This window comes from Cervus canadensis, chromosome X, assembly GCF_019320065.1.
Source record: "Cervus canadensis isolate Bull #8, Minnesota chromosome X, ASM1932006v1, whole genome shotgun sequence".
Classification (NCBI taxonomy): domain Eukaryota; kingdom Metazoa; phylum Chordata; class Mammalia; order Artiodactyla; family Cervidae; genus Cervus; species Cervus canadensis.
The window spans coordinates 94,805,427-94,833,001 of record NC_057419.1 but is presented as its reverse complement, the minus strand read 5'-3'; the positions used below and the strand labels follow the sequence as shown (position 1 = coordinate 94,833,001).

The 27,575-nt window shown below is 40.9% G+C and overlaps 1 protein-coding gene across 2 annotated transcripts; it reads right to left on the bottom strand.

Moving 5' to 3' along the window:
• Positions 1 to 8,642: 8,642 nt before the first annotated feature.
• On the bottom strand, positions 8,643 to 22,359 carry XKRX (XK related X-linked). Of its 2 annotated transcripts, none has more exons than XM_043460017.1 (3): positions 20,864 to 22,359; positions 16,390 to 16,658; positions 8,643 to 10,279 (listed from the first exon to the last, which is right to left on the bottom strand). In XM_043460017.1, exons 1-3 carry the CDS (start codon positions 21,196 to 21,198, stop codon positions 9,537 to 9,539), a joined length of 1,347 nt encoding a protein of 448 aa, XP_043315952.1. In that variant the 5' UTR covers positions 21,199 to 22,359; the 3' UTR covers positions 8,643 to 9,536. The 2 variants fall into 2 exon arrangements, with proteins under 2 accessions (XP_043315952.1, XP_043315951.1); XM_043460016.1 differs by having other exon boundaries at positions 8,643 to 10,282; positions 20,864 to 22,358.
• Between the last annotated feature and the right edge of the window lie 5,216 nt (positions 22,360 to 27,575).

The following is a 27,575-nucleotide window of genomic DNA, read 5'->3' as shown; positions in this document are numbered from 1 at the left end:
AAATGAGCCAGTTTCTTCAACAAATCAGTGACTTAAAAAAGGGAGTATGGACTATTATGGAATAAAAGAGACTTGAGACCCATTACCCAAGTGCAATGCACGAATCTTGTTTGGATCTGGATTTGAACAAACCAACATTACAAAGACATCTTGAAAGCATTTGTGAAAATTTGAATACAGACTGAAATTAAGGAATTATTGTTAATTTCATTGGATGTGATGATGGCATGGTGCTTATGTGTATCTCTTAATGCCTTTAACAATTATAAATTGCACACCAAAGTAATTATTGTAAAATTTCCTTTAAAATCCTCCAGTCAGATGAAGAGAAACAATGATTGGAAGCTGATGAAATAAGAATGGCAAAATGATAACTGTTGAAGCTGGGTGGTGGTACATGAGAGTATATTATATCCCCTCTTTTATGTATGTTTGAACACTTTTATAATAAAAAGGTTTTTCTAAAGAAATGCAGATCAGGGGTATGAGCCCTACATCCCATTATGATTTACCCTTAGTTGTGTAATTCTGGTCAAGTCACTTCATTACAGTACCTGAACTCTTTCCTTAATGACTTAGAAATATAACTGATAAAGTGATGATGATAAATTTTATTGTCTATTGTGTGCCTAGAATTATATCAAGTGATAAAAAGGAACAAAGAACTGCATATATCCTATTCTCCAGGCATCAGGGTTGGGGTGTGAGAGCTAGAGGAGAGGAAATATGGCTTTGGAAATGTAAACTATTATATGGAAGAAAACTATCATTTGTAATTCCATCATGCAGAAATAAACACAGTAAGATCTTGGTATATATTTATACACCTTCCAGACATTTTACTATATACATACACTTGTCTTTTAAAAAAAAATAAAATTTGAACTATTCTGTATGTGTCTTCTTGTGTCCTATTTTTGCTTGTTTTGTTTTCTGTCTCTGTGTGTACTATTATGCCCTTAGAGTAATCAGTGGACACTATAGTATATGGAAACAAAAATAGGTAACCATGATCTAGTTTCTTTTTTCCCTTACACCTCTTTGAATAATTACAATAAGCCCTTTAATGAATATGTACCACATATGGTCATCTCTAGCTTAAATTTTTTTTTTTTAGCTTAAATTCTTGAAGCTGGTCTCTTGATATTTAGTTTTACTCTCTTGCAATTCATCTTTCACACAACACCAAAGTGATCTTCCTGAAATAGCCCTAACTACATCACTCCTCTGCACAGAAACTCTCAATGCAAGAGGTTGTGCAATTCCATATGTATGACATTCTCAAAAAGACAAAAGTATAGGGAAAGAGCACAGGTCAGTGGTTGCCAGGGTTTAGGGGTGTGGGGAGGATGTGACTATAAAGGAGTAGTATAAGCAATTTCTTTTATTTATTTATTTTTGTTGCACTGTGTCTTGTTGCTGTGTGCAGGCCTTCTCTAGTTGTGGCGAGCAGGGGCTATGCTTCATTGTGGTGCACAGATTTCTCATTGCAGTGGCTTCTCTTGTTGGGGAGCACAGGCTCTAGGGCACATGGGCTCAGTAGTTGTGGCACATGGGCTTGCTCCATGGCATGTGGAATCTTCCTGGGCCAGGGATCAAACCCGTGTCCCCTGCATTGGCAGGTGGATTCCTATCCACTGTGCCACCAGGGAAGTCCAGGAAATTCTTTTGGGTATTGAAATTGTTCTTTGTCCTGATTGCAGTGAGCCAAGCCATGGGGAAAGAGCAAATTGAAGGGTCAAGTGAGGCAAGCAGAGGTGGGTAAACCAGAGAAGCAGAGTCAAATGGGTCAGAGAGCAAGAAGGGACTAATGTCCAAAGCCAAGAATATGAGCACTTGGAGGACAGGAAATTATATAGAGTATGCTAAGCCATAGGATAGTTTGGGTAAATATTAGAGATAAGCTTTCTTCGTTCCCTTCTGTAAATGCATCTGCCCCCTTTAAAGAGCCAAAGCTGAGTATAAAATATCAAGTGAATTCAGTCCTACCCAGTTTAGACCATCTGACCGAACATCTATGGGGAGCAGGTGTATTAGAATAGGAGTGGTGAGACCAGGATTCAAATTCTGACTCTTTCCCTCAGCACAATAGTTGTATGACCTTAGGCAAATAAATCCCTCTCAACTTCAGTTTCTTCATCTGAAAAAATGGAGATAGATAGCATCTACCTCAGAGGACTGTTGTGATGAAATAAAATTATGTAAATGATCCAACATGAAGCTTGGTATCTAACAAGCACTAAACAGATAGGAGCCCACTTCCTTCATAGGCATCTATCATACTTGGCTTTATATTTCTAGTGAGTTGTATGCACTACATCTATCCCTCTCCAACCAGATATTAAACTTGTTGGGGACAGATACTGTGTGAATCATTTTTAGCATATATTTACTTTTTAAAGTAATATATTTTTCAGACTACAAACACCACATAAAATTATACAAAAGTCAAATATTGCAAACAACACAAAAGAAATCCCCAATCATCTTCCCTGCTTCCCCAAGCAGAGAACTGCAGTAAAGAGTGTGGAACATTTTCCTCCAGCTCCTCCCACCACCATATTGTTGTTTTAGTTTTTTTTTTTTAACAAAAAAATGGGATCATTGTTGAAGTATGAGTCTCAAAATGTTCAGGAAAAGTTTTATACAAAGAGTGTGAACATGTGTCAAAGTTTAATTTTAACTCATGAAGGAGGAAACCAGCAGGATGGTAAAGTTAACTCAAAACAGGATGTGAGAACTGGTATTTATATACACTCAGTTAAAAAACAAGAGATTGCTAAAATAATATTGCAAAGTTAGAACCAAAGCTGATTAATGCCCAAGAGGGCAATAAGAACCAAAATCATGATGTCTTCTTTAGGTGGGCAGAAAGTGTCATTGCATCAGTTTTACAGAATTGTAAAATGATTAAATCCTCATCAGTTGTGCTAAATTACACTTCTCTAGGCAGGTGTCAGATGACACCTAAATAGGTGTGTTGGAAAATGCTTTCAATGTGACAATAAAGCATTAAGTAATCATCTCTTCCCTATGTATTAATTTCCTATGCTGCTTTAATAAATTACCACAAACTAAGTAGGTTTTTTAAAAAAATATTTTCCTACAGTTATGACAGTCAGAAATCCAAAACCAGCTTCATAGGGCCAAAATCAAAGTGCCAGCAGGGCCTGGCTCCTTCTGGATGCCTTATGGGACAATCTATTTCCTTGTTTTCATCCTAGAGCTTCATTTCTCAGTTTGTAGCCCCTTCCTCCATCTTTTTTTAAATTGTTGTCAACATATATTCCTTTTAATTAATTAATTAATATTTTCTTGGCTGCACCACCATGGGGTCTTAGTTCCCCAACCAGGAATTGAATCCGTGCCCCTTGCATTGGCCAGGTGGCACCAGTAGTAAAGAACACACCTGCCAATGCAGGAGACAGAAGAGACTCGGGTTTGATCCCTGGGTCAGGAAGATTTCCTAGAGGAAGAAACAGCAACTCACTCCAGTATTCTTGCCTGGAGAATCCCATGGACAGAGGAGTCTGGCGGGCTATAGTCCATAGGGTCACAATGAGTCAGACATAACCTAGCACCCTTGCAGTGGAAGCATAGGGTCTTAACCACTGGACCACTAATGAAGTCCCCTCTTTCTCCATCTTAAACCCAACATTATAAAACCTTCAAATATCTCTGCCTCCATCTTCACATCATGTTCTCTCATAAGGATCAATAGGTTTACATCTAGCATACCGAGATAATCCAGGATAAGTTCCTAATTCAAGGCCAACTGATTAGCAATTCTCCCTTAATTCTCCCTGGCCATATAAGATGGCATATTCACAAGTTCTGAGGATTAGGACAAGTAGACCTTTATGGCAGAGCAGGAGGTGGTGGGCATCATTCTTCCTATCACACCCTTGTTTCTAAGTTTTGAGTAATTCTTCATAACCTTATCCTATACATTTTGTTCTCCAACTTGCTTTTTTTCACCTATCTTTTCACTCAGCACATGCTGTATACACCTACATGATTCTTCTTAATGACTGGACAGTATTCCAATTATGGAATTGCAAGAATTTAATCTTTTCCCTATAGTTGGAAATTTAAGTTAATAGTTTTTCATGGAGACAAACAGTGCCTCAATGAATATCCTTATACATATTTCTCTGAACAATTGTGGCTATGTTTCCACAGGGAAAAATTTTTAGAGGTTAAAATTCTGAGACAAAAAGTATGCCATGTAATTTTGACAAATACTGACAAGCGACCTTCTGAAAATTTGTGCCAATACTTTACTCTCATACCAGTAAAATGAGGGTGCCTATTTATCTCCAACATCACTTACACTCAATATTTTGGATTCACTTGTCTTTCAGCGTCTATGTAGCTCTTTAAGATATCGACATAGACTCTGCAGGCACAAATTAAGAGTTTAATAGTTGATTAACAGAACTGAAAATTACTAATTGTATTTACTTAACACACTCATGGCTGAATTTATCTTTGTTACATCCTCCTTGCTAGGCTTCTTTTTTTTAATTGAAGTATAGTTGATTTACAATGTTGTGTTAAGTTCACGTTTATAGCAAAGTGATTCAGTTACACACATGGACACACATACATAGATATATTCTCTTTCAAATTCTTTCCAATATAGGTTATTACAAGATATTGAGTATAGTTTCCTGTGCTATACACTAGGACCTTGGTGTTCATCTATTTTATATATAGTAGTATCTATATGTTAATCCCATCCTCATAACTTATCCCTCTCATTAGAACAATGCAAATCCACATGTACAACTCAGAGGGCTTGTCCTAACAATGACACATTGGTAAGAGAGCTAATATGTGTAAGTGTGTCTTGAATATTATAAAGTGCTATTCAGATGTTATTTCCATATATGGAAATGTGTTTTTGCAGGTAGCTTTCATATCTTACACAGACTGGCCTTGCTATTTCCTGGATTCACATGGCATTTGTTTTGTTGCCAAGGCCCATAACGTACTTTCACTGTGCACCCCAGAGTTTCTAAGGCCTGAAGTATATGACTGATGGTGCCAGTCTTTCAGGAGGAAAGGCATAAAACTGCGGGCATAGGCGTCTTCTGAAGACAGTAATTGTGTGGCTGAATCAAACTGACTCCATTTTGTCAGCTCTTAGGGCCAGAGTCCTACTCCCTCCCCTCTCTGCATGACTTAGCTTTAGCCTACTCACTAGGAATGCACCCAACCCAGTTGAGTTCCCTATTAACTTTTAGCTTTGCCTTCATCTGATATGAAAACTGGAAGAATACTTTTTGCTGATCTGGATGAGTAATGATAATGAGACTCCTTGGATGGGGGAGGAAAGAACCCTGGTTCCTATAGGTGCAAATGTGTGTCTCCCTTGGTAGCCAGATTCTATTTTCAGCTTTGATCCCTTTTCAACTCCCCCATACCCCTTTCAGGGGCACAGAGTGCAGCTGTGACTATCCCTGGGTCATTGTCCACCAGATCCTGCCTATGCCCACAATAAACTTCATAATTGCACATTATGGAATTGCCTGCTTCATTTTTCGGTTTTAAAGTTCCTTCTCAGTTCAAAGGATATAACTCAATATCCCCGCCTCCCAACAGTAATAAAGCCCAAAAGCAAAAACTTCAGAGAAGGAGGATCTCCACTCTTGGGAAATATTTTGGAGGGTCCACAGTCAACTGATTTGTACTAGAAGATTTGTCAGAGACAGAGTCTCGTGGATTTAGATGGACTGTTTGGGGGAGCACCCAACCCTACAGCCGTCAACCTCACCCTATCCCAGGAAGTAGTAATCAGTTCTGTAAAGCTAAAGACTATGGCCTTTTGAGGTGCAGGCATGAGGAGGGCTAGCTGAAAGAGCACTCAAGGTTGACCTAGACTCTCAGAGCTATGACGGCTCCAGGAGGGGTGTTATTCTGTAGTGTCCCCATTCTCTAGCATGCTCTGGGGGTCAGCTTCTCAACAGCAGTAAGGGCAGTGTTGGCCAGAGAAAATTATAAGAGAATGGGCTTCAGTACTCCCCTGCTCTGATTGGTTATTTCTGGAGGAAGTGGTCATACAAACCTGACTGGAATTGCTCCCTCCAGTTTTACTTCCACAACCAGGATCTGGAAGGTGTGTGTCTAAAAACATAAGGAGTCAAAATCCTGAAACTAGAAAGGAAATGATTCTCTTCACTATCCTTCCCCTCCCCGCCCAACCCAATTTCCCAACCCTCTCAGTCTCCAGCCTACAAGTGCATGTGAACACATCCTCTGTTTTCCTCCTAGGCTTTTCAGGACTTACCCTTCTCTAGAGTGAATTGAGTGGTACCCCTTGATAAGGAGTATTTGTGATAAAGCATGCTTGATACAAACCCAGCCACAGTCCATAAACTATTCTTATGCCTTAGAATCTTCATCTGTAAAATGCAGAATCACAGTACTTACCCTCAAAAGAGCTGTTCTGAGGATTGAATGAAATAATGCATATAAAGCACCATGCCAGACATATAGTAAGTGCTCATAAATATCAGCTAGCGTTTAATTCTCCTACAGTGCCTCATGGTTCTATGCCCATAGTCTTTAAAACTGACAACTATTAGTTTATTTATTAATAATACATTTCCTTAATATGTTCATTTGTCCATACTTAGCCTACTGAATTTTCAATGACATAAGAATAGTTGTTGCTACAATGGTCTAGCATCTTCCCCCGCACTTTGTAATTCTGTACTCCTTTTCCAAGGTCCATTTGCTGGCCCCATCTCTGCCTCCTCTCCCACTCAGACTTGCCCCTACAAAAGTACCCTGTGTTGAACCTCCCCCCACCTCCCACCCTTCTAGGTTGTTACAGAGCCCAATATTGTAAAGCAATTATCCTTCAATTAAAAATAAAATTTAAAAAATAAATAAAATAAAATTTAAAAGTACCCTGTGTTGCTTTAAGATTTCAGAAGGTAAAAAGGAGTAATAAAAGAAGTGTCTGCAGATGGAAAGGAGCACACTCCTCTGCTCTACTCCTATATTCCACAATGCATCTCCTGTGCATCTATAAGATTGCTATGGAACAGAAAGGCCACCACCTATATAGGAGGTTCTGAAGGTTCATTTGTGTAATGTATCACTGGTGTCTCTTCTCTGTGGATAAGGGCAGCTGGTTTTTCAAGTGGAACTTGCTCCACAATCTTCACCCTAAACTCTCTACATTCCTGGCATATTAAGTCACTGAGGATGGAAAGGATACATGCAGGAAAATAAGTCTAGTCTGGTGTGAGCCACATTTTTCTGCCCTCTGTATCTCCACTTCAGCTCCAATTGGCTTGCCTGGGTCAACTGTGTGTCTCTATGTTCTCATAGCACCTGATCCTTAAGTAGCTGACTTACGTGGCTTTTCTGGACCAAATTATAGCTCCACACTCCTCTTGCTCTTAAATAATAGAAGGCACATTAACCACTAGGGAGAAATTATTGCTTGAATTCCAAAGAGGCAGTGTGTTTTTCTGGAGATTTGGTAGGTTATTTCTTTCAAATTTACCTTGAATAATAATCAGAGGACAGTGGTGTGTGCTTTTTATTACAACCACCTAGATCTCCATCATGAAAGATGAGGATGAGGAATGAGGGAATTATGTTGAAAGAGGAAATCTCCACTTCTCCAAAGTCACTTTACTCTTCCCCAAACTAAGTATCTAATCCTTTCAGCCCCAAACAGTGGTTGAAGATGGCAAAACCACATGAGACATGTCAGGAAATAGGACAATTCTGGCTCATGCACTGCTGCTTAACAGAGGGAGTTCTTCCAATATTAGATAAGAGGAGGAGAAATGGCAAAAGATAAATTCTTACCAAGATCCCAAGAGTAAGACTGGATGAGAATGAGGAGTCTTAGGTTAGATTGTTCACAATTCCTCACAGCATTGTGGTGGGCACAACTGATTCATGCTACTAGGAGTTCATCTTACTTTCTTGGTCTGTGAGGGGCAAGCATTAGTTAGGTAAATGCTAAGATACTCAGTCCCAATAGTCAGTGGCCATAGAAGCTTCATATCCTTGGTGATGTTAGAGGCATCCAGCTGACTTTCTCATCAAAATACCCAACTCATATGCATGAAAGTTACTCAGTCATGTCCAACTCTTTGCAACCCCATGGATTATACAGTCCATGGAATTCTCCAGGCCAGAATACTGGAGTGGGCAGCTGTTGCCTTCTCCAGGGGATCATCCCAACCCAGGGAATGAACACAGGTCTCTTGCATAGCAGGCAGATTCTTTACCAGCTGAGCCACCAGTGAAACCCAAGAAAACTGGAGAGGGTAGCCTATCCCTTCTCCAGTGGATCTTCCCAATCCAACTCATATGATATATAAACATTAAGATACATAAGGAAGGGAGACCTGCATTCCCCCACTGGGGGTGTAGGAATGAGCAGATGGTTGATAAGCACATGCTCCTTATTAGAAAATAAAATCTTGTGGGCAGAAAGCAGTACTGATGATGATTTAACGTGATCTGGTTTTCCTCCTCTGCCTTCACTCCACCTTGGGGTGTTAGCCACTCTCCCAGCCCCAAACAACATAAAGTTGATGTCCTAGGTATTATTACCTCTCTTATTCTCTGAAAAAAATGAATCAACAAAATACTCAGGAAAGTAGGAGACACAAAGCAATTTTCATTTCTTCCACACATTAGAAACATTTTCAATTACAGTTCAGCTTCTCTGAGATCTACATCAGAATTGGTCAAAGAGCACAACAAAGCCAGGTTGGAGGGAATCCTTGATAAAGAGGCAAGAAGAGCGAGCTTTGACTCAACCACTCCACTCAGCACACTGGAGGCTCATGAAGGTCCCTAAGATAAACAGTCACGCTGCTTTATGCCTTGAATGAACTCTGTACTCCCTCCTCATAGTGTGTCTTTGAAGGGCTGCTGGGAAAAAAAGATCCCTGATGAATGATCACTAGTAAAGTCCTAAAGGAGAGCTAACTCATTTGTGGGACAGCTCTTTCAATAGTGGGGGTTTACCTCTTAATCACTGTTTCTCATTGGAATTGAAAGACTCCAGCCACGTTCACAGTTACAGGTTCCACATTAGTCAAACAGTTTCCTGGGCAGTACCCATAGGTTGTAAGCAGTCACATCCTCTGTTCAGTCAGGATATATTCTGGTGGGATTCTGAGTCATTCAGTTCAGTCCACAGAAAGCTCAGTAATGCTCAAGGGAATGAGCAGAGCTTAAAAGTCACAGACAGCCTTAGGTGCATGGATATAAGGTATCTCACAGGGCAGCCAGACAGCTGACCAGGGTGGATGGAATATGAATGACATCTCTGACCCTCCCGGATATGTAGTAGTTACCTTGGTGTTCAAACATAGCAGTCAATCTTAAGGAAATAAAATCTACTTGAGGGCTGCTCTTTCTTCTGATAGACTTACCAGAAAACTCAAAAAAATATCCTGGTGGATATTCACCCAAGAGCCTCATCATCTCCTTCAATTCTACAGCTGGTCTTGGCATCCCCCAACCCATTCCCAAATATCTGAAAGATAGAATCAGGCAATGCTTTGCCTTGCTTCAGCATCAGCAGATGGCTCTGAGTTCTCAACCCTGCCCCGAGGGTGTCGATGGGAGCATACACAGTGGAGGTAGTCCACTACATTGTGAGTGAAGAGTGAGCGCAATGGATGCAAGTACTGGAAGAACAGAAGCATGAAGCCAATGGAAATCAGATAAGCAATAATGAGCTGCAAGGCGATCAAGGAATGACAGTAATTCAGTAACACTTTAACTCCAAAGAACTTAAAAACCAAGACCATGATCACATTCTCTATCAATCTCACACTATAGTGCAGGCCCATGTGTCCCCAGTTCTGACCTTTCTCAACAAGGTCCCTATCTGCTAACTTCAACTGCAGAGCTGACCAGCAAGAGAAGTTGATGCCAGCGTAGAGGACAGTAACGGAAATCAACACCACCAGGGTGCCCACTCGGCTGAAATTTTTCTCAATGTTATTAGGCATCTGGGCACCACTCCTCCAGAACTTCACCCAAGGCTCAAAGAGGATGATCAGGAAGTTCAGCAGTAAGAAGGGCACAGCTTTCAACTTCAAGGTGGCTGAAAAGAGCACGAGAATCACGAGGCGGGAGGTGATCTCCAATGTCCGCCAAATGGTGATGCAAAGGACTTCTAGTGGCCCAAGGCGAATCTTGTATTCATCATACTTGATCTGGATGGCCAACATGTTGCAGAGGGTAGCCCCATAGGTGACAGATATCAGGGAAAAGACTATGAGCACTGCTGTAAGAAAGAAGAAACAGAAAAAATAGGCAGTCAATGTTGATGAACTTTGTACCCTGACCCAGAGACCCAGAGATCCAGAGAGACGCTAGGCAAGACTTGAGGGCTTAAGTTAAGAGAAAACCTATGAATGAACACAGCTGTGTAAACCAGGAGCATTCACAGAAAAAAATGAAAATAAACTAATTATTTTGTGTGATAGGGACTGTAGAAGTTTTTCATTTCTCTAGTTTCTAAATTTCCCATGAAATTAGAAATGAACATGTACTGTAATACTTTAATAATCATATAAACATGCAAAATAAACATTTAAAAAAAGTGAGTCTCGATGTCAATATACTTAATGCCACTGAAATGTACACTTAAGATGGTAAAAAAAAAAAAAAAGTGAGTCTCAGAACAAGCATTGAAGGCTTCCCTGGTGACTCAGATCATAAAGAATCTGCCTGCCATGCAGGAGACACAGGAGATGTGGGTTTGATCCCTGGGCTGGGAAGATCCCCTGGAGGAGGAAATGGCAACCCATTCCAGTATTCTTGCCTGGAGAATTCCATGGATAGAGGAGCCTGGAGGGTTACAGTCCATGGGGTCATAGAAGAGTCAGACACAACTAACACTTTCAGTACTAGCACTGAGAGGTCACTAACACTAGAAGAGTACATATAAAGGGATAAGCAGCATCTACCTGATGAAACCTGAGAAAACAATGCTGGAGGCAGAGAGAACTCTATCTGCAAAAAAATCCTGTCTTAGGAGACTCAGAGAGAATGCTTTTGGTTATAGAAGTCCCTGTTTTGAGGAATATCTTCTCCAAGGAAGTAATCTTGTTTGTGTGTGTTTCTAGAATATAAAATATATCCTGGAAATTCCAAGAGGGCAGAAAGGGCCATGTATATTTTGTTCACTGCTGTATCACCAGAACCTAGCACACTGCCTGGAGTATAGTAGGTGCTCGACAAATGTTTGTGGAATTAATGAAGAATTCTGAATTTAGAGAGACAGAATAAAATACCTACGATTAGATGTCCTTGGTTCAACAGTGCGGAAGCTTGTGCAAATCACTGAATATCTACGTGCCTCAATCTCCTAGGTCACTGATATATTCTAGAGTTGCTTGTATTAATCACCAGCAATGCCAGTTTATCACATCAATGGTGTGGTAAACTTTAGGAATCCCCAAATTTCTGGCAGAATGGTTTAAAAATTTTTTAAAAACCATTTCCTAGCCCATAACATCCATATCACTGAAGGATCAGTATGCTCCCTAACTTGCTCTCCTGAGTCTCAACTCCAGTGACCCTTTCTTTTTTTTCCTTCCTTTATATCAGAGGATACTGGTCACTAAGAAAGATCTAGCTCTCTCAAGGAGAATGAGGGGTCCAAGTGTACTCATCCAAAAGAAACACTGGAGCTTTCTGTTATCATAAAAACACTGGATTCAGGGAATTACAGCCATTGAAATGTCAATCTAATCTGCAAGAGAAGCAAAGACCTCCCCATGGAAAGCCAAAAAGAAGCACAGCTTTGTTTCCAAGGTCTTTTCCAGCTCTAAGTATAAGGTTGCGGTCTCAAGTACTGGAATGGGAGACTCAAAGTGTCTACTCTTAGCTTTATTTTTAATTATTTATAATTTTTTCTAGTTGTATTGGGATATAATTGACATATAACATTGTATTAGTTTAAGGAGTACAAAAGGATTATTTGATAAACTCTTGGCTGTATAAACCACACTCAGTGCCATTCTCAAGAGTTGATGCTCCTTATGGAGTTTGGAACATCAGGGCACATGTATAGCTGGCCAAGTGTGGTGATGCTTTCCCTTAACTGAGAACTCATTTGTTGATAGTAGTGTAATAAAAGGCAGAAAGCCTGATGCTTCCAATTAATATAAAAACACCTTCCATCTGTCTCCCTAAAAATAGACACATGCCATAAGAGGTCATAATGCTGCTAGTGAATTTGCTCATCTATGCTGATCCAGATAGCCCCCCAGAGCAAATAGAAGAAAAGGGGAGGTAGCAAGGAGAAGATAGGAGGGTGGGTGAAAATGAGGAAAAGTGAAACCAAAAAGTAGTTTACAAAACCTTAAGAGAGAGGGTATCATCAGAAAGTTTTTAATAGGAGAAATCACCAAAGAATTGAAAATAAGGCCTTGCAGAAAGCTTCCCCTACAACCTTTGTATAGTGATATAGTTGGGCTTCCCTGGTGGCTCAGGTGGTAAAGAATCTGCCTGCAATGCAAGAGACCTGGGTTTGATCCCTGGGTTGGGAATTTCCCCTGGAGGAGGAAATGTCAACCCTCTCCAGTATTCTTGCCTGGAGAATCACAAGGACAGAGGAACCTGGAGGGCTACAGTCCATGAGGTCACAAAGAGTCAAACACGACTGAGTGACTAATATTGTCACTTCATAATTAGAAATATAGGTTCTAAAGATGGATGTCCTAGATGCCAATCCTTTTTGCCATCCATTAGTTATGGAACCTCCAGGAATTTGTTTAACTTCTCAGTGCCTCTGTTTTCTCATTTGTAAGATGTGGATAATAACAAGTATCTTATAACATTGCTGTGAAGATTTAAATGAAATAATTACATTAGAGAAATCCCTGGAACATAGTAAACTCTATCTGCTAGCCTCTATCATCATCATCACCATTCTCTATTTCCTAAAGTGCAGGAGATACATTTAACTTACATAGGCACTACCCTGACACTTAGGAAATTAGGTGATTTTAAAACTGATAGAACACCTAGACATAGGCCTCACAAAAATGTGTAAGACCTATAACAAGAAAATGATACAATTTTACTGAAGTATATTTAAAAATATTTAATGAAATGTACCTCAGTCAAGTTGTATATAGTTGGCCCTCTGCATCCACAGATTCAACCAAACATGTATGGAAAATACTTGGGAAAAAATTCCAGTAAGTTCCAAAAAGCAGAACTTGAATTTGCCATGCACTGGCAACTATTTACATAGCATTTACATTGTATTAGGTATTATAAGTAACCTAGAGATGATGTAAAGTATATGGGAGGATGTACACAAGTCATATGCAAATATTACACCATTTTATATAAGAGATTTGAGCATTTGCAGATTTTGGTATCCATAGGGGGTCCCTGAAACAAACCCCTGCAGATACCCAGGATTGACTGTAATTTTCTTGTTAGAGTTCTTACATATTTATGGCATAGAGTGTAGTGATGCTTCATGGAGGTATATTTATCTCCAAACTCATCAAGTTGTACACATTAAATAGGAGATAGAGGTAGAGGTTTTTTGTCATTCATACCTCAATAAAGTCATTTCTAAATATTAAATGAAATAGAGAGTTCAATTATCTTCTAACATGAAATTGACTGATCCTGCAAAACATGTAAACTCCCTCCAAAATAACCTAAATAATTGAGTGCAATCCCAGTCACATTCTCAATAAAATGTTTTTTCTTTCATTGTTATTGTTTTGCTTTGTTTTGTGTTCTGGTGGGGAATTGACAAACTGAAAATTCATTCTGTTTGGAAGATCAGGCTAAACTGCTCTATCAGATATGAGCTGTGAAAGGCCTTTGTAAGAAAGGCACAAGACCTAAAAGCAATAAAGAATTTGAATATATAAAAATTTAATACTTCAAAATGCCAGAAAATACAAGTATATTGTCCCTTACATATAGTGTGCTGCACATCTCTTACATGTATGACATATATATGCACATTTAAAATGTGTGTATGCGCACACATACAGAACATTATACAAATGTATACATACACACTTATCCACAGCTGGAAAGGAATAGGCAGAATAAGTGAATAGTTCATCCAAATGAATAAGGAAAAAACAAACATCACACTAGAAAAAATACCATATATAGTACCATATATAGATAAGAACAGAACGTCCAAACATGAAATGATGTTCAGCTTCACTCATAAAGCAAATTATTAAAACAATTATCTTATAATTATACAGGTATTTACCTTAAGATATGAAGAAACAGGCACATTCATACACTTGGGAATACAAATTCATGCAACCTTTTGGCAGTACTGACGAAATTCTAAACATGCATATCTTTTCTTCCAGCAATTCTACTGCTAAGAAGTTATTCTACAGAATCTCATTCCAGTACACAGACACTTTAAATAATAAACTTTAATCCTACCAACAGAAGATTAGGGAAGTAAGAAAGAATGGTCCAATTCATATAAAAGAAATATATAGTATACTTATCAAAATTATCATATATGCATATATAATTATTATATAAGTATATATAATTAAGTATTGAATAAACATTGGTATACTTTTGAAAAAACATGTTGCTGGAAAGAATGTTTAATACAGTCCTTTTTGGGCAAACATATATGGGTCATGTACTCAGTCGTGTCTGACTCTTTGTGACCCCATGGACTATAGCCTGCCAGGCTCCTATGTCCGTGGGTTTCCCAGGCAAGAATACTGGAGTGGGTTGCCATTTCCTTCTCCAGGAGATTTTCCTGACCCAGGGATTGAACCCACATTTCCTGCATTGCAGGTAGATTCTTTACCGTCTGAGCCACCAGGGTAGCTACACACACACATATATATTGTATACATGTTTATATTTACACAGTAAAAAGAAGTCTGGAAGGATATACATTAAATGGTAAACAGATTGCCTTTGGGAAATGAGATTACCTCTCCTATTTTACATATATTCTGTACAGTTTTGAATCTTTACCATAATCATGTCTGATTTTTATAATTAAAAAAAATAAGGACCAAAAATAGTAATACATGATCATGGCAAAAAGAAATTCAAAACATATAAAAGGGTATAAAGTAAAAGCTAAAAGCCAGGTGACTGCTCATTTTCACTCCCTAGAAGTAAATTGTTTCTTGCATATCTTTGTAGAAATAGTCTGTGCATATACAATTACCTGCAGGCCATTCGTTCTGTGCATGAATTACTTTTATAATGCATAATATTTTAATTAAGTGATTTATTTACCCTCAAAATTCTCAGGAGAAATCATTTCCAGAGATTTTTCTCCCCAACTACCTTCAATTCTAGGTATGCAAAAAGCTTCAAGACCAGCAAAACTTCATGAACAATTCTTAGCAGAGAAAAAAAGAGGACACATTTCCTCCCTACACTTATTTGAAACATGGAGCTTTGTGAAGCAGGGTCAACAGGTAATAATAAGGAAATGGTCCAAAGCTGTACCCACAGCTGTAGCAGCTCAGGCCCAAGTAGATGAAGCTAATCTCAGGCTGTTAAAAGTCATTAACAGTACTTTATCTCAACTTTTGAAAACACTGACTCACACTTCATCCTCTGCTAGAGGTCTACTAATCCCAGGATCCCTCTTTTACAAATGGGAGATTAAGACAGTGACCTCTTTGGTAATTTCTTCTAAAGAACACAGAGAAGGTCAGAACTGGGGCCAGACCTAACTCAAACCAGTATTCAATCCATACCATTTTTCTTTCTCCCCACTGGAGATGGAAGGAAGGAGTGATTCAATCAGTGATTCCCAAAAGTGGCTGATCAGAATCAATCAGGGTACTTTCAAAAAATGCAGATTCCTGTATTAACTGACTTAGGCCTGAGTATGGAATTTAAGTTATAAAAGGAGCTTTCACCCAGTGGTTATGTTTTCTCATGATCAGAATATTAGGGAAACTCTTATTAAAAGGCAGTCATCCCTATACCAACCAACCAAACACCCTCAATCAATGTAAACGCTGTGGGTAGGAAAAATGTCCTACTGGCTGCTGGTATTACTCACTTCTTCTGGGCCCAGAGACGGTTTATCCATGGCATTTTTAGTTTAAATACCTTACCCAGGTTTAAGAAATCTGGCAGGCCTGAGATATCTGGCTCTGCAAGTTGACTATTGGTGCTGTTCAACAGAAAGCTCTATAATACCAATACAGTAATCATGAGGTATGCATAGCTGCTGAGTACTTGAAATGTGGCTAGTATGACTGAGGAAGTACATTTTTAATTTTAATTTAAATAGTCACAGGAAGCTGGTGGCCAGTATATTGGACAGTTCAGGTCTAGATTTCTAAGACCCTTGATTTCAGTGGAACCCGCCCCTCGCCTGACCCCACTCACCTCTACCCAGGGGGACCTCTGCAGAGATCAGAGTCACATAGAGCTGATAGGTCAGCTGGGGCACTGAGCCCAGGAAGGCTTGAATCTGTGACATACGTTTGTAGGCATTGCGGTGCATAGCCAGGGTCCGGATGGAGTGGCCCACCTCCCATTCTATCAGCACCTCCTCGCCATTTATTAGCATCTTCTTTCGGGTGAGGCTGACATAGGGCTCCTCCTGCCCCTCTTTCTTCCACAGTGTGAGGTACTTAATCATGGCCTCCAAACATCTGCAGAAGTAAAGCATCATGGGAACTTAACTAAAGCTGTCCTAGGAAAGAAATTGGTGGTGAGGGGGGATAAATAACTCAGGAAGGTTGTGATACTTTTCTGCCATTCTTTCACTCCTGTTCTATTCAATTTTCATGAGTCAAACAGTTGGTCATGCCTTCTACAAATCACTTGAGTCTAAATCTTTTGTGTTCATTCAGTCATCAACCAACCTAAGAACACCAATTCAGAAGTATTTGAGGACTTAGAAATTGCTTTGTCTCCTTAAGAATAAGCCTATGACAGAAAAATGACTGGAATACAAAAACATTAATAATGTGTTGAGAGAAAATGATGAAGGTTCCAAAAGGCTCTGGTTTTCCTAACACCTTAAGTTCCTGAGGAAAAATGTTGCTTATTCAAACCTTCCAGCTTCATAATCAGGTCTTTTGAGCTCTGCTTTTTCAAGACAAAACCCACAAGTATAACTATCTCAGCCAAAAAGTCTTGGAGAGGATCTGGGAAAAAAACTCTCAAATACACAGGGATGCTTATAAATCAACTATACTCCAATAAAAATTTTTTAAACAATTTAAAGGATACAAATGAAAGCCATTTAGCAACAAAGGTACTTAAAAAGACTTGGCAACTCAGAACCCAATGTACTATATACCTAGGGAACCTCAAAAGACCTCTTTAAAGCTTGTTCTGGGGGCCTCTTGACCTGTTAGGGAACAACAGCTTTTTAAACTTCATTCTTTCTCTACAAAAGAGGAAAATTTTCTTTGATTTGGAATCCCCCTCCACACACACACAGAAATGAATGGAAACTGTGGACTGTTTCTTATGATAAGTTGGAACAGTTGTGTCGAAATTTAAGCTGTCTTTCCTGACAGGCTAAGGGCTGTATTTATCTCACCCACTGCCCTTATCACATAGTGGGCATTTGATAAACATTTGCTGAGTAAATAAAAGAGTAAGAAGGAAGCAAATAATAGAGGGTGAGAAGTGATGGGAGGAGAAAATGATAATGGCAATGAAATTTAACAGAAAAAGAGACCAAAGACAAGTTCAGAGATATATGCTCTCTAGACCTCTGGCTCCTAATAGGAAAGAGCATTGGCCAGCTGCCATTCTCCACAGGATCTCTCTTTTCTTAAAGATGTTTATTTTATATTGGACTATAGTTGATTTACAATGTTATGTTAGTTTCAGTTGTACAGCAAAGTGATTCAGTTCTACATACACATGTATCCTTTTTCAAATTCTTTTATTTATATTATTATGAAATATTGAACAGAGTTCCCTGTGCTATACACTAAAGTCTTTGTTGGTTATCTAATTAAAAAAAAATATTTATTTAATTATTAGGCTTCTCCAGGTCTTATTTGTGGTATGTAGGAGCTAGCTCCCCAACTGGGGATCCAACCTAGGTCCCCTGCATTGGGAGCACAGAGTCTTAGCCACTGGACCACCAGTGAAATCCCAGTTATCTATTTTAAAAATAGTAGTGTGTATGTCAATCCCAAACTCCCAATTTATCCCTCCCCTTCACCTTTCCCCTTTGGTAACCATAAATTTGTTTTCTAAGCCTATGATTTTGTTTCTGCTTTGTAAATAAGTTCATTTGTATCATTTATCCACAGGATCCCTTTGACATTGGTGCATGTGTGCCAGCTTGAATCATCCACACTGTAAGGAAAACTGAAATCCAGGAGAGAAAAAGATGGAAGGAGAAAACAGAGAAGAAAAAAAAAGCAATTTTCTCCTCTGAGTCAGGAAAAATGCGTATGTGCACTTCCAACAAAAGATTTTAGATTTTAACCCAAGCCCATCAATGTTATTGCTGAATAAAATATGGGGGGGGGTGCATGAAGAATCCTGTTCCTGCTTCTATTCTTAAGGCTATTTACTGGTTTTTACGTAAGCATGTTTGCCTTGCTTATAAATGGCACAACATGAGAATACATTTTCACCTCCAGAGGTATCTTTGCATTTCATATAAGAAAACATATAAGGTCCTCCAAACACCTTCATGTGCCTAATAGCACTAATCAAGTTCCTACCTACCTAAAAAAGTAATTTGCCTTGAAAATAAGCATTATCAAGGATATGGTCTATGAGCTTTTAATTATTTTTCCTGGCTGTAGGGTTAGCTGACTGAGATTATAAATGCTTTTCAATCATATCTAGTCAAAGTTAAATGATAAAAATGAAACAGAGTACTCAACACTATGGATGGTCCAAATCAAAGATGGCTTGGGAGGCCACAAAGCAAAGAGAGAAGTCAAAATGGGGGGCTGGGGTAGTACTTACCGAAATTTGCATCTTCAGGAGGGAGGGGACACATATATGCCTATGGCTGATTCATGTTGATGTATGGCAGAGACCATCACAATATTGTAAAGTAATTATCCTCCAATTGATATAATTTTTTTAAAAGAGCACTTGATCTTTTAATTCAATAGATTGCATTTGAAAAGGGAGAGAAGAATGGTTTCCTTGCTCCTCTGATAATATCTCTAAATGACATCTTGATTCAAAGTTCAAGATGAGGTCTTCCTTTCACAGCTTAACTTCAGAGATTTAGAACTGGAAAGGACCTTTAGATTACCTAGTCCAGAGGTTGCATAGGCCAGCTGAGTCACATTGGAAGAACAGCTGTGGCTTGTTTGGCTCAGACAGTGTTTTTATTTAATTACCAAAATCAGTTGTCAAAATATTAAGTCATTCTATTTCCCACAAAATCCTGTCTTGAGTGCTTCTCCTGAAAAGTTGGGGCCTTGGCGATATTGGGTCTGAATTCCCACAAGGAATCAACGAACTGGAGCTGTGGAGCAGTTGCCTCCTTTAGGCTTATCTTGTGGAATCCAGATTGCCACAGTACTCACTACTCTCCATCATTTCTTTAACAATGAAACTTCATTTTTATTTATCATCACACATGAAGCTACTGTTTTTCTCATACTTGTCTTGCCTTGCTCATTTATGATACTTGTCTGGCCCCTGTTAAGTGTTTGAGTTTGAGACCCATGATCTAGTCCAAGCCATTTATTTTACAGATGAAGGAACTGAGGCTCAAGGCATCTTCAGGGATTTCACCAAGGCTACATAATTAGTCAATGACAGAAGGGGCGAGGGGGGCCCACTAGATTCCAGGTCTCCTGAATTCCAGGCCACTGTTTCTGTTGATGTCTCAAATTTTCACTGATGGAGCATAATCAATTACTCCCTGTTTAAATATATTGATAAAAATTTTTCTTTAAAGAGTAGAGTTCCATCCTTAGCCAGTTTCAGACTGTTTATGTCTCTGATGATGAAACATCTCCCCAATCGCAATTACAACATCAACACTATGACCCATATTCCTCAGCTGACTGCAGGTTTCTGCTTCTCTTGCAATCAAGATAAACTTGGTCCATTCTTTCCTACTGACCTCATAAATTTTGCAACATCTCTCTATCTTGAAAATCCCATAGCATCCAGATGAGACTTCTGAGGCAGATGCCTGTTCCCCTTAGGATAAGGCACATTCTTATCCTTTCAAAGCAATCAGAATGGAAAGACTCAATATTATTATATTGTGCTACAGCATCCAGATAGACTGTCTTCCTTTGCCCCTTCTAACCGTGTACGTTTATTGCAGAAAAATACAAAGGGATAAACAGGGGACCAATAAACTGCCAGGAAAAACAAATTACAAGGGGTTGGGGTACCAGATGAACGTAAATGGCTTAAAATATTTCCCAGATGTCAAATAACTCCAGAAAATTTGAAAATAACAGTCACAGCAGCCCAAGCAGCTCAGGGTAAAGAAACTGAATGTGAGATGGGACAGAGAGGGTAAGGAACTTCCATCCAATTTAAAGAGTGTCTAAAAGGCAGGGTCAAAATAACATACTCCAAAGCTATGGCCTGTGTTCACAAGGTGATCACATCAATTGGTCTCAAATTCAGATAGCAAACATTGTCAGATGAAGTCTTATTAATGGTACCAAACATGGTTTTGGAACACAGGTACATGCCACATGTTCATTGTGATGGCACTTAAGACTGCAGATAAGACTTTGTGGAAGGCAGGCAGGGAAGTCAAGAGTGGGAGGGAATAGAAGAATCGATTCAATTAGAGGCACAGTAGCATTCTTAAAAAATATTAAATTCATCCTTCTCTGCGCAATGGGGGGAAGGGGTAGAGGAGGAGGGAAAAGATGCAAAAGTTGCTCACCTGATAACAGGTCCCAAGAGGATTAGATGCATAAACAATGATAGTGGCTTGTCTTTGGCCAGGTCTCTGTGGACAAAAATGAGGGTCAACTGGACCATGATGGATGAAAACATAAAGAAAGAAAAGGTGTATGTCATCCAGTAGGTTTCACTATTCTTCCGGTAGATTCTAACCATATACAAGGCAGATGCTGCCTCCCCACAGTACAAAAAGGTGGAGAAGAGGATGCCAAATGGAAAAGTAAATCGGGGGTTGGCCCCACGGATGACATCTTCCTCAAGAGAGGATATCGGCTCCACGTTTGGCTCTTCGGGAATTTCAAAAACTTGGTCCATTGTTGAGGTTCCAACTGTTGTGGTCTGGTTTTCAGAGCACTACCGCCCCTCCCCCACCCGCCAAAGAACGTGCAACAGCTGCAGTCCAAGTATTGGTGAGGAAAGCTGTCAAGTCCAATTCTAGTTAGAGCAGGAGATCCTTCTCTTCTAGTCCCAAATTAGACTTGTTGGAGTCTGAGATGAAGGATCCAGGAGTACCACTTTGAACTTGACTCTTGTTTAGCCCGGGATTCCAATCGTCAACACACGTGCTGTGGAATTTGGACAAGGCAAAAGCAAACACCTTAGCGCCCAGTCAGGGGACCAATTCCAGTCGTGTAAGAAGCCATGGGAACTGCTGTTTTGGTGGCGGTTCCGCCTTTCGCAGCCCTCTAGGAAGCGGGGCAGGCCGGTCTGTCGGGGGCACCCACACTCAGCAGCTGCTCTCAAGGAGCCCTGACCAGTGTGCTCTCTCAAATCGGCGGAGAACTGAGCCAGGGCAGAAGTGGGGGTTGCAGCCTGAACGTCCCTTCGGGATTCAGTTCAGTGCCCAGGTACTTAGCTATTGCTAAGCTGTGGCTATTAGTTCGCCTGCTCGCCGGCGCTCTCTCCAGACCCGCGCTTAGTCAAAGGTTCTCACGTAGGCTTCTCGGATTCCCCAAGCTCCGCTCCAAAGGCAGCCCGACCAGGGGCAGGAGCAGAGCCACAGCCCCATCCCCAGGCACAGTCACCGGGGAGCGAAGTGGCGTGCGCGTCCGCTATAGGATCCAGAGAAAACTGGAGGGGCTTCTTTTCCACCGAGAAACTTTGCTAGCGAAAACCACGACGTGCGGAGTGCCAACCCGGCCGGACAATTGTCACCAAACTCTTGGGCGCCGTCTGCTGCCGGGGTCCTGCCAGCCCGCAGTTCCAGCTGTGAGAGATCGGTGACTTCAGGAACTAAGGCACACAGAAGGCGGGGGTGAGCGGAATGGGAGAGACAGCTGGGACCAAACAAAACCAGTCTGCGACTTCCAGGGCGGGCAGATGAAGGATGCTCGGTGCGTAGAGGCGCAACAAAAGGGGGCTTGGGCCAACCTTTAGAAGGATTTCTTATCACGACCACCGAACCCTGGAGGGGGCTACAGCTTTCGTCTTGCCCCAGAGCAGCAGACGCCCACTTCTACCCCTCCCTCCCTAACTAGCTCGCTCCCACACTCGCTCAACCCACGCGGTTAAGCAGGTGTGTCTCTCTCGGCCTCAGGGTTGAATCTCCCTAGGTCCTATTGCCCTCCGGATTTTGTTACAGTTGGGTGGGGGACAGACTGGGAGGCAATCGGGCCATAGAGGTTTCCTTTCCAAGCGAGACTGTATGTAGCAGAAGGGAGAAAGAAAAAGATAGAGGGGGTGTCAAGACTCAAGGTCAGCCCACTGACCCATATTATATGCCTTGATTTCTCCACTTGAAAAATGAGGCCAGGGTAGGAACTTTAGAACGAACTTTCAGGTCTTTGGTTGGAAGGTTCTGAAGAGGTGCCAAACTCTAAATAGACTGGAGAGGAGCCAAGTGAGCTGTTAGTAAAAACTGAGAGGGGTGTCTCAAAGAGCTCTGAGAATTGCCTAGATTCTTAACAGCAATCCTCCCCCACTAGCTGAGCTTTTGTTTTTGTGCCTTCATTTGCATAATTCTAAACCCCAGGGGAAAAGAGAAAACATCTGCCTCTTGGTAATAATACAAATGTAGCAGAGCCAGCCTTTTGCTGCAGGAAGTCAGTAAAAAGAATCTAGGTGAGGAATGGCCAAGTCACAGCCACCAAAAGGATGGCCTGGAGAAAGGCTTAGTCTGGCTGTGGTGGTGCTTTTTCAACATTCCTGTTATTGCTACATCCTTCCTCCAGGGCTGATCCAGGCACAGATGAGCTTCTACAAGGTTGTTGCCTTTTGAGACAGATGTGGCAGTTGGGTTAGCAGACTGATCCTGACTCCTTTCTGTTTCACAAGGTGGGTCAACAGTATCAGAGAACACTTCACACATAGGGTTGATGAAGTGGGACTTTCCAAAAGGCACCAAATTCTTTGCCAACAGTAAGTATGTGGTGTGCAACTTCCTGGGGCCTTCTTTGGAAACCTTTCCCAAGATGAATCACAAGTAGGGTGACAAACTTCTGTTTGCTGAGTTGATCACCCTAACATGGGAGACTGAAGCTAGGAAGAATGTAGAATCCCCATGTTTTTCTTTTTAGCCTTTCCTCCTTCCCTGTGCCCTTCAAAGTGTTAGCCACTCAGTCATGTCTGACTCTTTGCAACCCCATGGACTGTAGCCCACCAGGCTCTTCTGTCCATGGAATTCTCCCAGCAAGAATACTGAAGTGGGTATTCCCTTCTCTGTCCTTTCCCTTCTCCAGGGGATCTTCCAAACCCAGAGATAGAACCTTGGTCTCCTGCATTGTAGGCAGATTCTTTTATGTCTGAGCCATTAAGGAAGCCCTGAGCCCTTGTTACTCCCCAAATATGCAAATCTTCACTGCCTTCTTACATTGTTCTGTCTGACATTTAAGGCTCTCTATAATCATCACACAATTTTCCTCTCCAGCTTCATCACCCACGTTACCCTGCCACACCCTTTGCTCCAGTCCAACAGGTTTTCTCACTTAATCATACTTGCCTTGCTGTCTCAGTGCCTTGTTGAGACTATTTACAACCCCCTTCACTCTTTTCTTCATTAGTCCAAACCCTAACCTTCTTTCCTTTTTTTTTTTTTTAATTTTTTTCCTAACCTTCTTTCAAGGGGCAATTCAAGCACTCCCTCCTCCAGGAAGCCTATCCTCACCTCCCCATCTCTCATTTTCCCCTCTGTCTTAGTGCTATTGGCATATACTCTCTTGTGCTAGTCCTTGGACTCTTTCTGTGTTTGCCCTGCCTCCTAAACAGAAGTGTAGACTCAGGGAGGGATGCTCAATTAATATTTATTGTGGTTCTTGTTGATGATAGTGATTAACAAGTGGTGATGATGATGAAGCTTCTTCCCCATGCTTCCTCCAGTAAAACATGCAAGACGCAAGCACACTCATCTCTAAAAGTTGTAGCCAATGTAGCTAGAGCATAAAGTCCTGTGGGAACACCTACTGCCTCAAGCAGCCATTCAGTTCACAGAGGATGTCAGCCCTTCTCAGAGTTCCATTTTTTGGGGGTCAATCCCACAGTTTAGCACAAAATTACAAATTGTTTCAAGTATACACATTTTTATTTCACCACTAAATTACTCTAAGTTCCTTAAAGGCAGAGACACTAATGTTACATTTCTTTGATTCCCCCAAGGTTTGTATAGACCTGTAAATCTCCTGCTCTCTGATCCCCCTTACTCACCAGTGTCTCTATTTTCAGCCCTAGGACTCTCTGGTGCTTTAGGTCACTAAATCCTCTGGTCTCTTATTTCTTTGTTCCTTTAGCCCTGCTGGGAGAAACTGAGAATTTGCCCTGTTTCTGTCCAACTCTCTTTCCTCTTTTAGGCGATCTCTAGACTCCAGCCCTTTATCTTCTTAAGACTAGAGACGCTGGAAATGCTGGTATTTGTGAGACTACTGTGGCCCTGGGAACCCCTTCCCCATTAACAGCATTGATCTCCCAAGGAATGACAATCTGAAGTGAAACCTCTAGGCTTCCCCCTGAGAGCTAGGCTGTGTTCAGGGGTTTGGTACGGCAGGAAAGGGAGACTCAAGATTTGACTCCTCACTCCTCCTACCTCTGATTCAGCAGGAACAGAGAATGGGTCTAAGAGCCACTGAAAAGCTCTTGACATATTTATTAGTTTTCAAAACCCCTCTGAATGACATAAGGCTCAGGGATAGGTTTGAGCTTGCAAAGCCACTGCAGCCAGAGCTGACTCATAAGAGGTAGCTGGCATACATGAGGGAAGAAGAGAGAAAAGAGAGAGATGGGTAGCAAGTGGCTGATAATGCAGTCTCACAACACTATCTAGTGGGAGGTGATGGGCAAGGCCTTGAGAAGCAGTAGTTAGGATGGAAGAATGGCTTCTGTCTATAGAATGCTCAGTTTGGACTGTCAGAATCCTTAAAAGATATGTAGTGCAAAATCAGTCAGGTATCCTCTGGGCCTTCTCTTTTTGCTCTGAGTTCCCTGAGGACAAAGACTTTTGATTATCCTATTCCAGGCTACTCCCTCATCATCCATTTTTCAAAGTGGCTGCACCATTTTACATTTCCATCAGCTGTGTGTTTCTCTACATCCTCAACACACTTGTCTTTTTTTCATTATAGACATCCTAGTGATTTTATTTTTAAAAAATTATTTATTTGGCTATGCTGTGTCTTCATTGATTTTGTATGAGTTTTCTCTAATTGTGGCGAGTAAGGGCTGCTCTTCATTGTGGTGTGAGGGCTTCTCATTGTGGTGGCTTCTCTTGCTGCATAGCATAGACTCTAGGCAGCACACATGCTCAGTAGTTGTGGCGTGTAGGCTGTAAGTGTGTGGGCTTTAGTAGTTGCAGCATACAGGCTCAGTAGTTATGGCTTGCAGGCTCTAGAGTGTGGGCTCAGTGGTTGTGGCACACGGGTTAGTTGCTCCATGGCATGTGGAACCTTCCCAGACCAGGGATCGAACCCATGTCCCCTACAATGTCAGGCAGATTTTTATCCCATGAACACCAGGGAAGTCCCCTAGTGGATTTTGATTTGCATTTCCCTGATGGGTAAATTGAGTGTGTATATGTGTGTAAGATCATTTGAACACCAGTTGGTCACAGCCAGTTATTTCAATAAACATTTATTTATAATAGCAGTAAGTAAGACAAAGATCTCAGCTCTCAAGGAATTCACACAGTATAATAGACCCTTTTTTGAGGGCATTTCTGTACAGCATTTGAATCCCTTTATTTTGGGGAGAAGACATAAGACTCTTGCTAATAAGTAGGGCCCCCTTGTAGTTGGGGCACAGGCCTATGACTTAGGCTTCCTTAATGCAAGGAACTGGGAGCCAGTGACCCAAAGAAGTGGACAATCTCCAATTCAGACAGTCATGACAGTGTGCCTCTTGGTTCTTCCAATGTGGGAAGTGTCACTGACCTTTGCTCCCGTTAATGTGCTTTATATTCACCCCAATATTTGCTGCTTTGCTCTGAAGCCCCACTGTTCCCAGCCAATGACTAAGCACAGAAGGAGTCAGGCCCATTTCTGGGAGACATAGGACTATGTGGCCTGTGGAACACAGGCCTCCCCTTTGGTAACAGGACTCCCCATCAGCCTGGTCCAACTTCATTAGCACTAAACTTCAGTCTATGACTCTTCCTACTCAACCTTCTTCTTTCCTTCTCTCATCCATAAAGGTCAGATTTACATTGCAGTTTAACAGCTCTCCCATCTTCTTCTGGCTCCCTCCCTACATTCTCTCACAAATATTTTCCCCAATAAGGCTCCACATGTCTAATCCCAGCTGGGTTTTTGCATCTGTGAGGACCTGAGCTAACCCACTAATGGTGCTAGCATGATGGTAATAATGGTAACAGCCGTGATGTTGACTGTGTAGCCCTGAGTCAGGTTCTCCAGTCCAACTTGTGATTCTGGGAGCTATTCATTACCCACTCCAGTATTCTTGGCTGGGAAATCCCATGGACAGAGGATCCAGGCAGACTAGTATCCACAGAGTCACAAAGAGTTGGACACGACTGAGCATGCATGTATCCATGCAGTAGGGAAAATATATATTCATCTGTTAAAAACAAAAAAGAACCTTAACCAACCATGTCACAGAACCATCTTTTTCAACTGCCTAACAGAACCTAAGTGAACAAAAAGGTTTCCCTAGTAGCTCAGCTGGTAAAGAATCTGCCTGCAATGAAGGAAACCCTGGATTAAAGATCTAAATGTAAGACCAGAAACTATAAAACTCCTAGAGGAGAACATAGGCAAAACACTCTCTGACATAAATCACAGCAGGATCCTCTATGACCCACCTCCCAGAATATTGGAAATAAAAGCAAAAATAAACAAATTGGACCTAATTAAACTTAAAAGCTTTTGCACAACAAAGGAAACTATAAGCAAGGTGAAAAGACAGCCCTCAGATTGGGAGAAAATAATAGCAAATGAAGAAACAGACAAAGGATTAATCTCAAAAATATACAAGCAACTCCTGAAGCTCAATTCCAGAAAAATAAATGACCAATCAAAAAATGGGCCAAAGAACTAAACAGACATTTCTACAAAGAAGACATACAGATGGCTAACAAACACATGAAAAGATGCTCAGCATCACTCATTATTAAGAGAAATGCAAATCAAAACCACAATGAGGTACCATTACACGCCAGTCAGGATGGCTGCTATCCAAAAGTCTACAAGCAATAAATGCTGGAGAGGGTGTGGAGAAAAGGGAACCCTCTTACACTGTTGGTGGGAATGCAA

What these genes read in the sequence shown, in the direction of transcription:
- XKRX (XM_043460016.1), bottom strand. Translation starts at nt 21,198, where the DNA reads ATGGACCAAGTTTTTGAAATTCCCGAAGAGCCAAACGTGGAGCCGATA. An exon ending in CTCTTGGGACCTGTTATCAG is followed by an intron (nt 16,659 to 20,863) that starts GTGAGCAACTTT and finishes TTACTTCTGCAG; the next exon opens with ATGTTTGGAGGCCATGATTA. An exon ending in AGAGGTCCCCCTGGGTAGAG is followed by an intron (nt 10,283 to 16,389) that starts GTGAGTGGGGTC and finishes TCTTTCTTACAG; the next exon opens with CAGTGCTCATAGTCTTTTCC.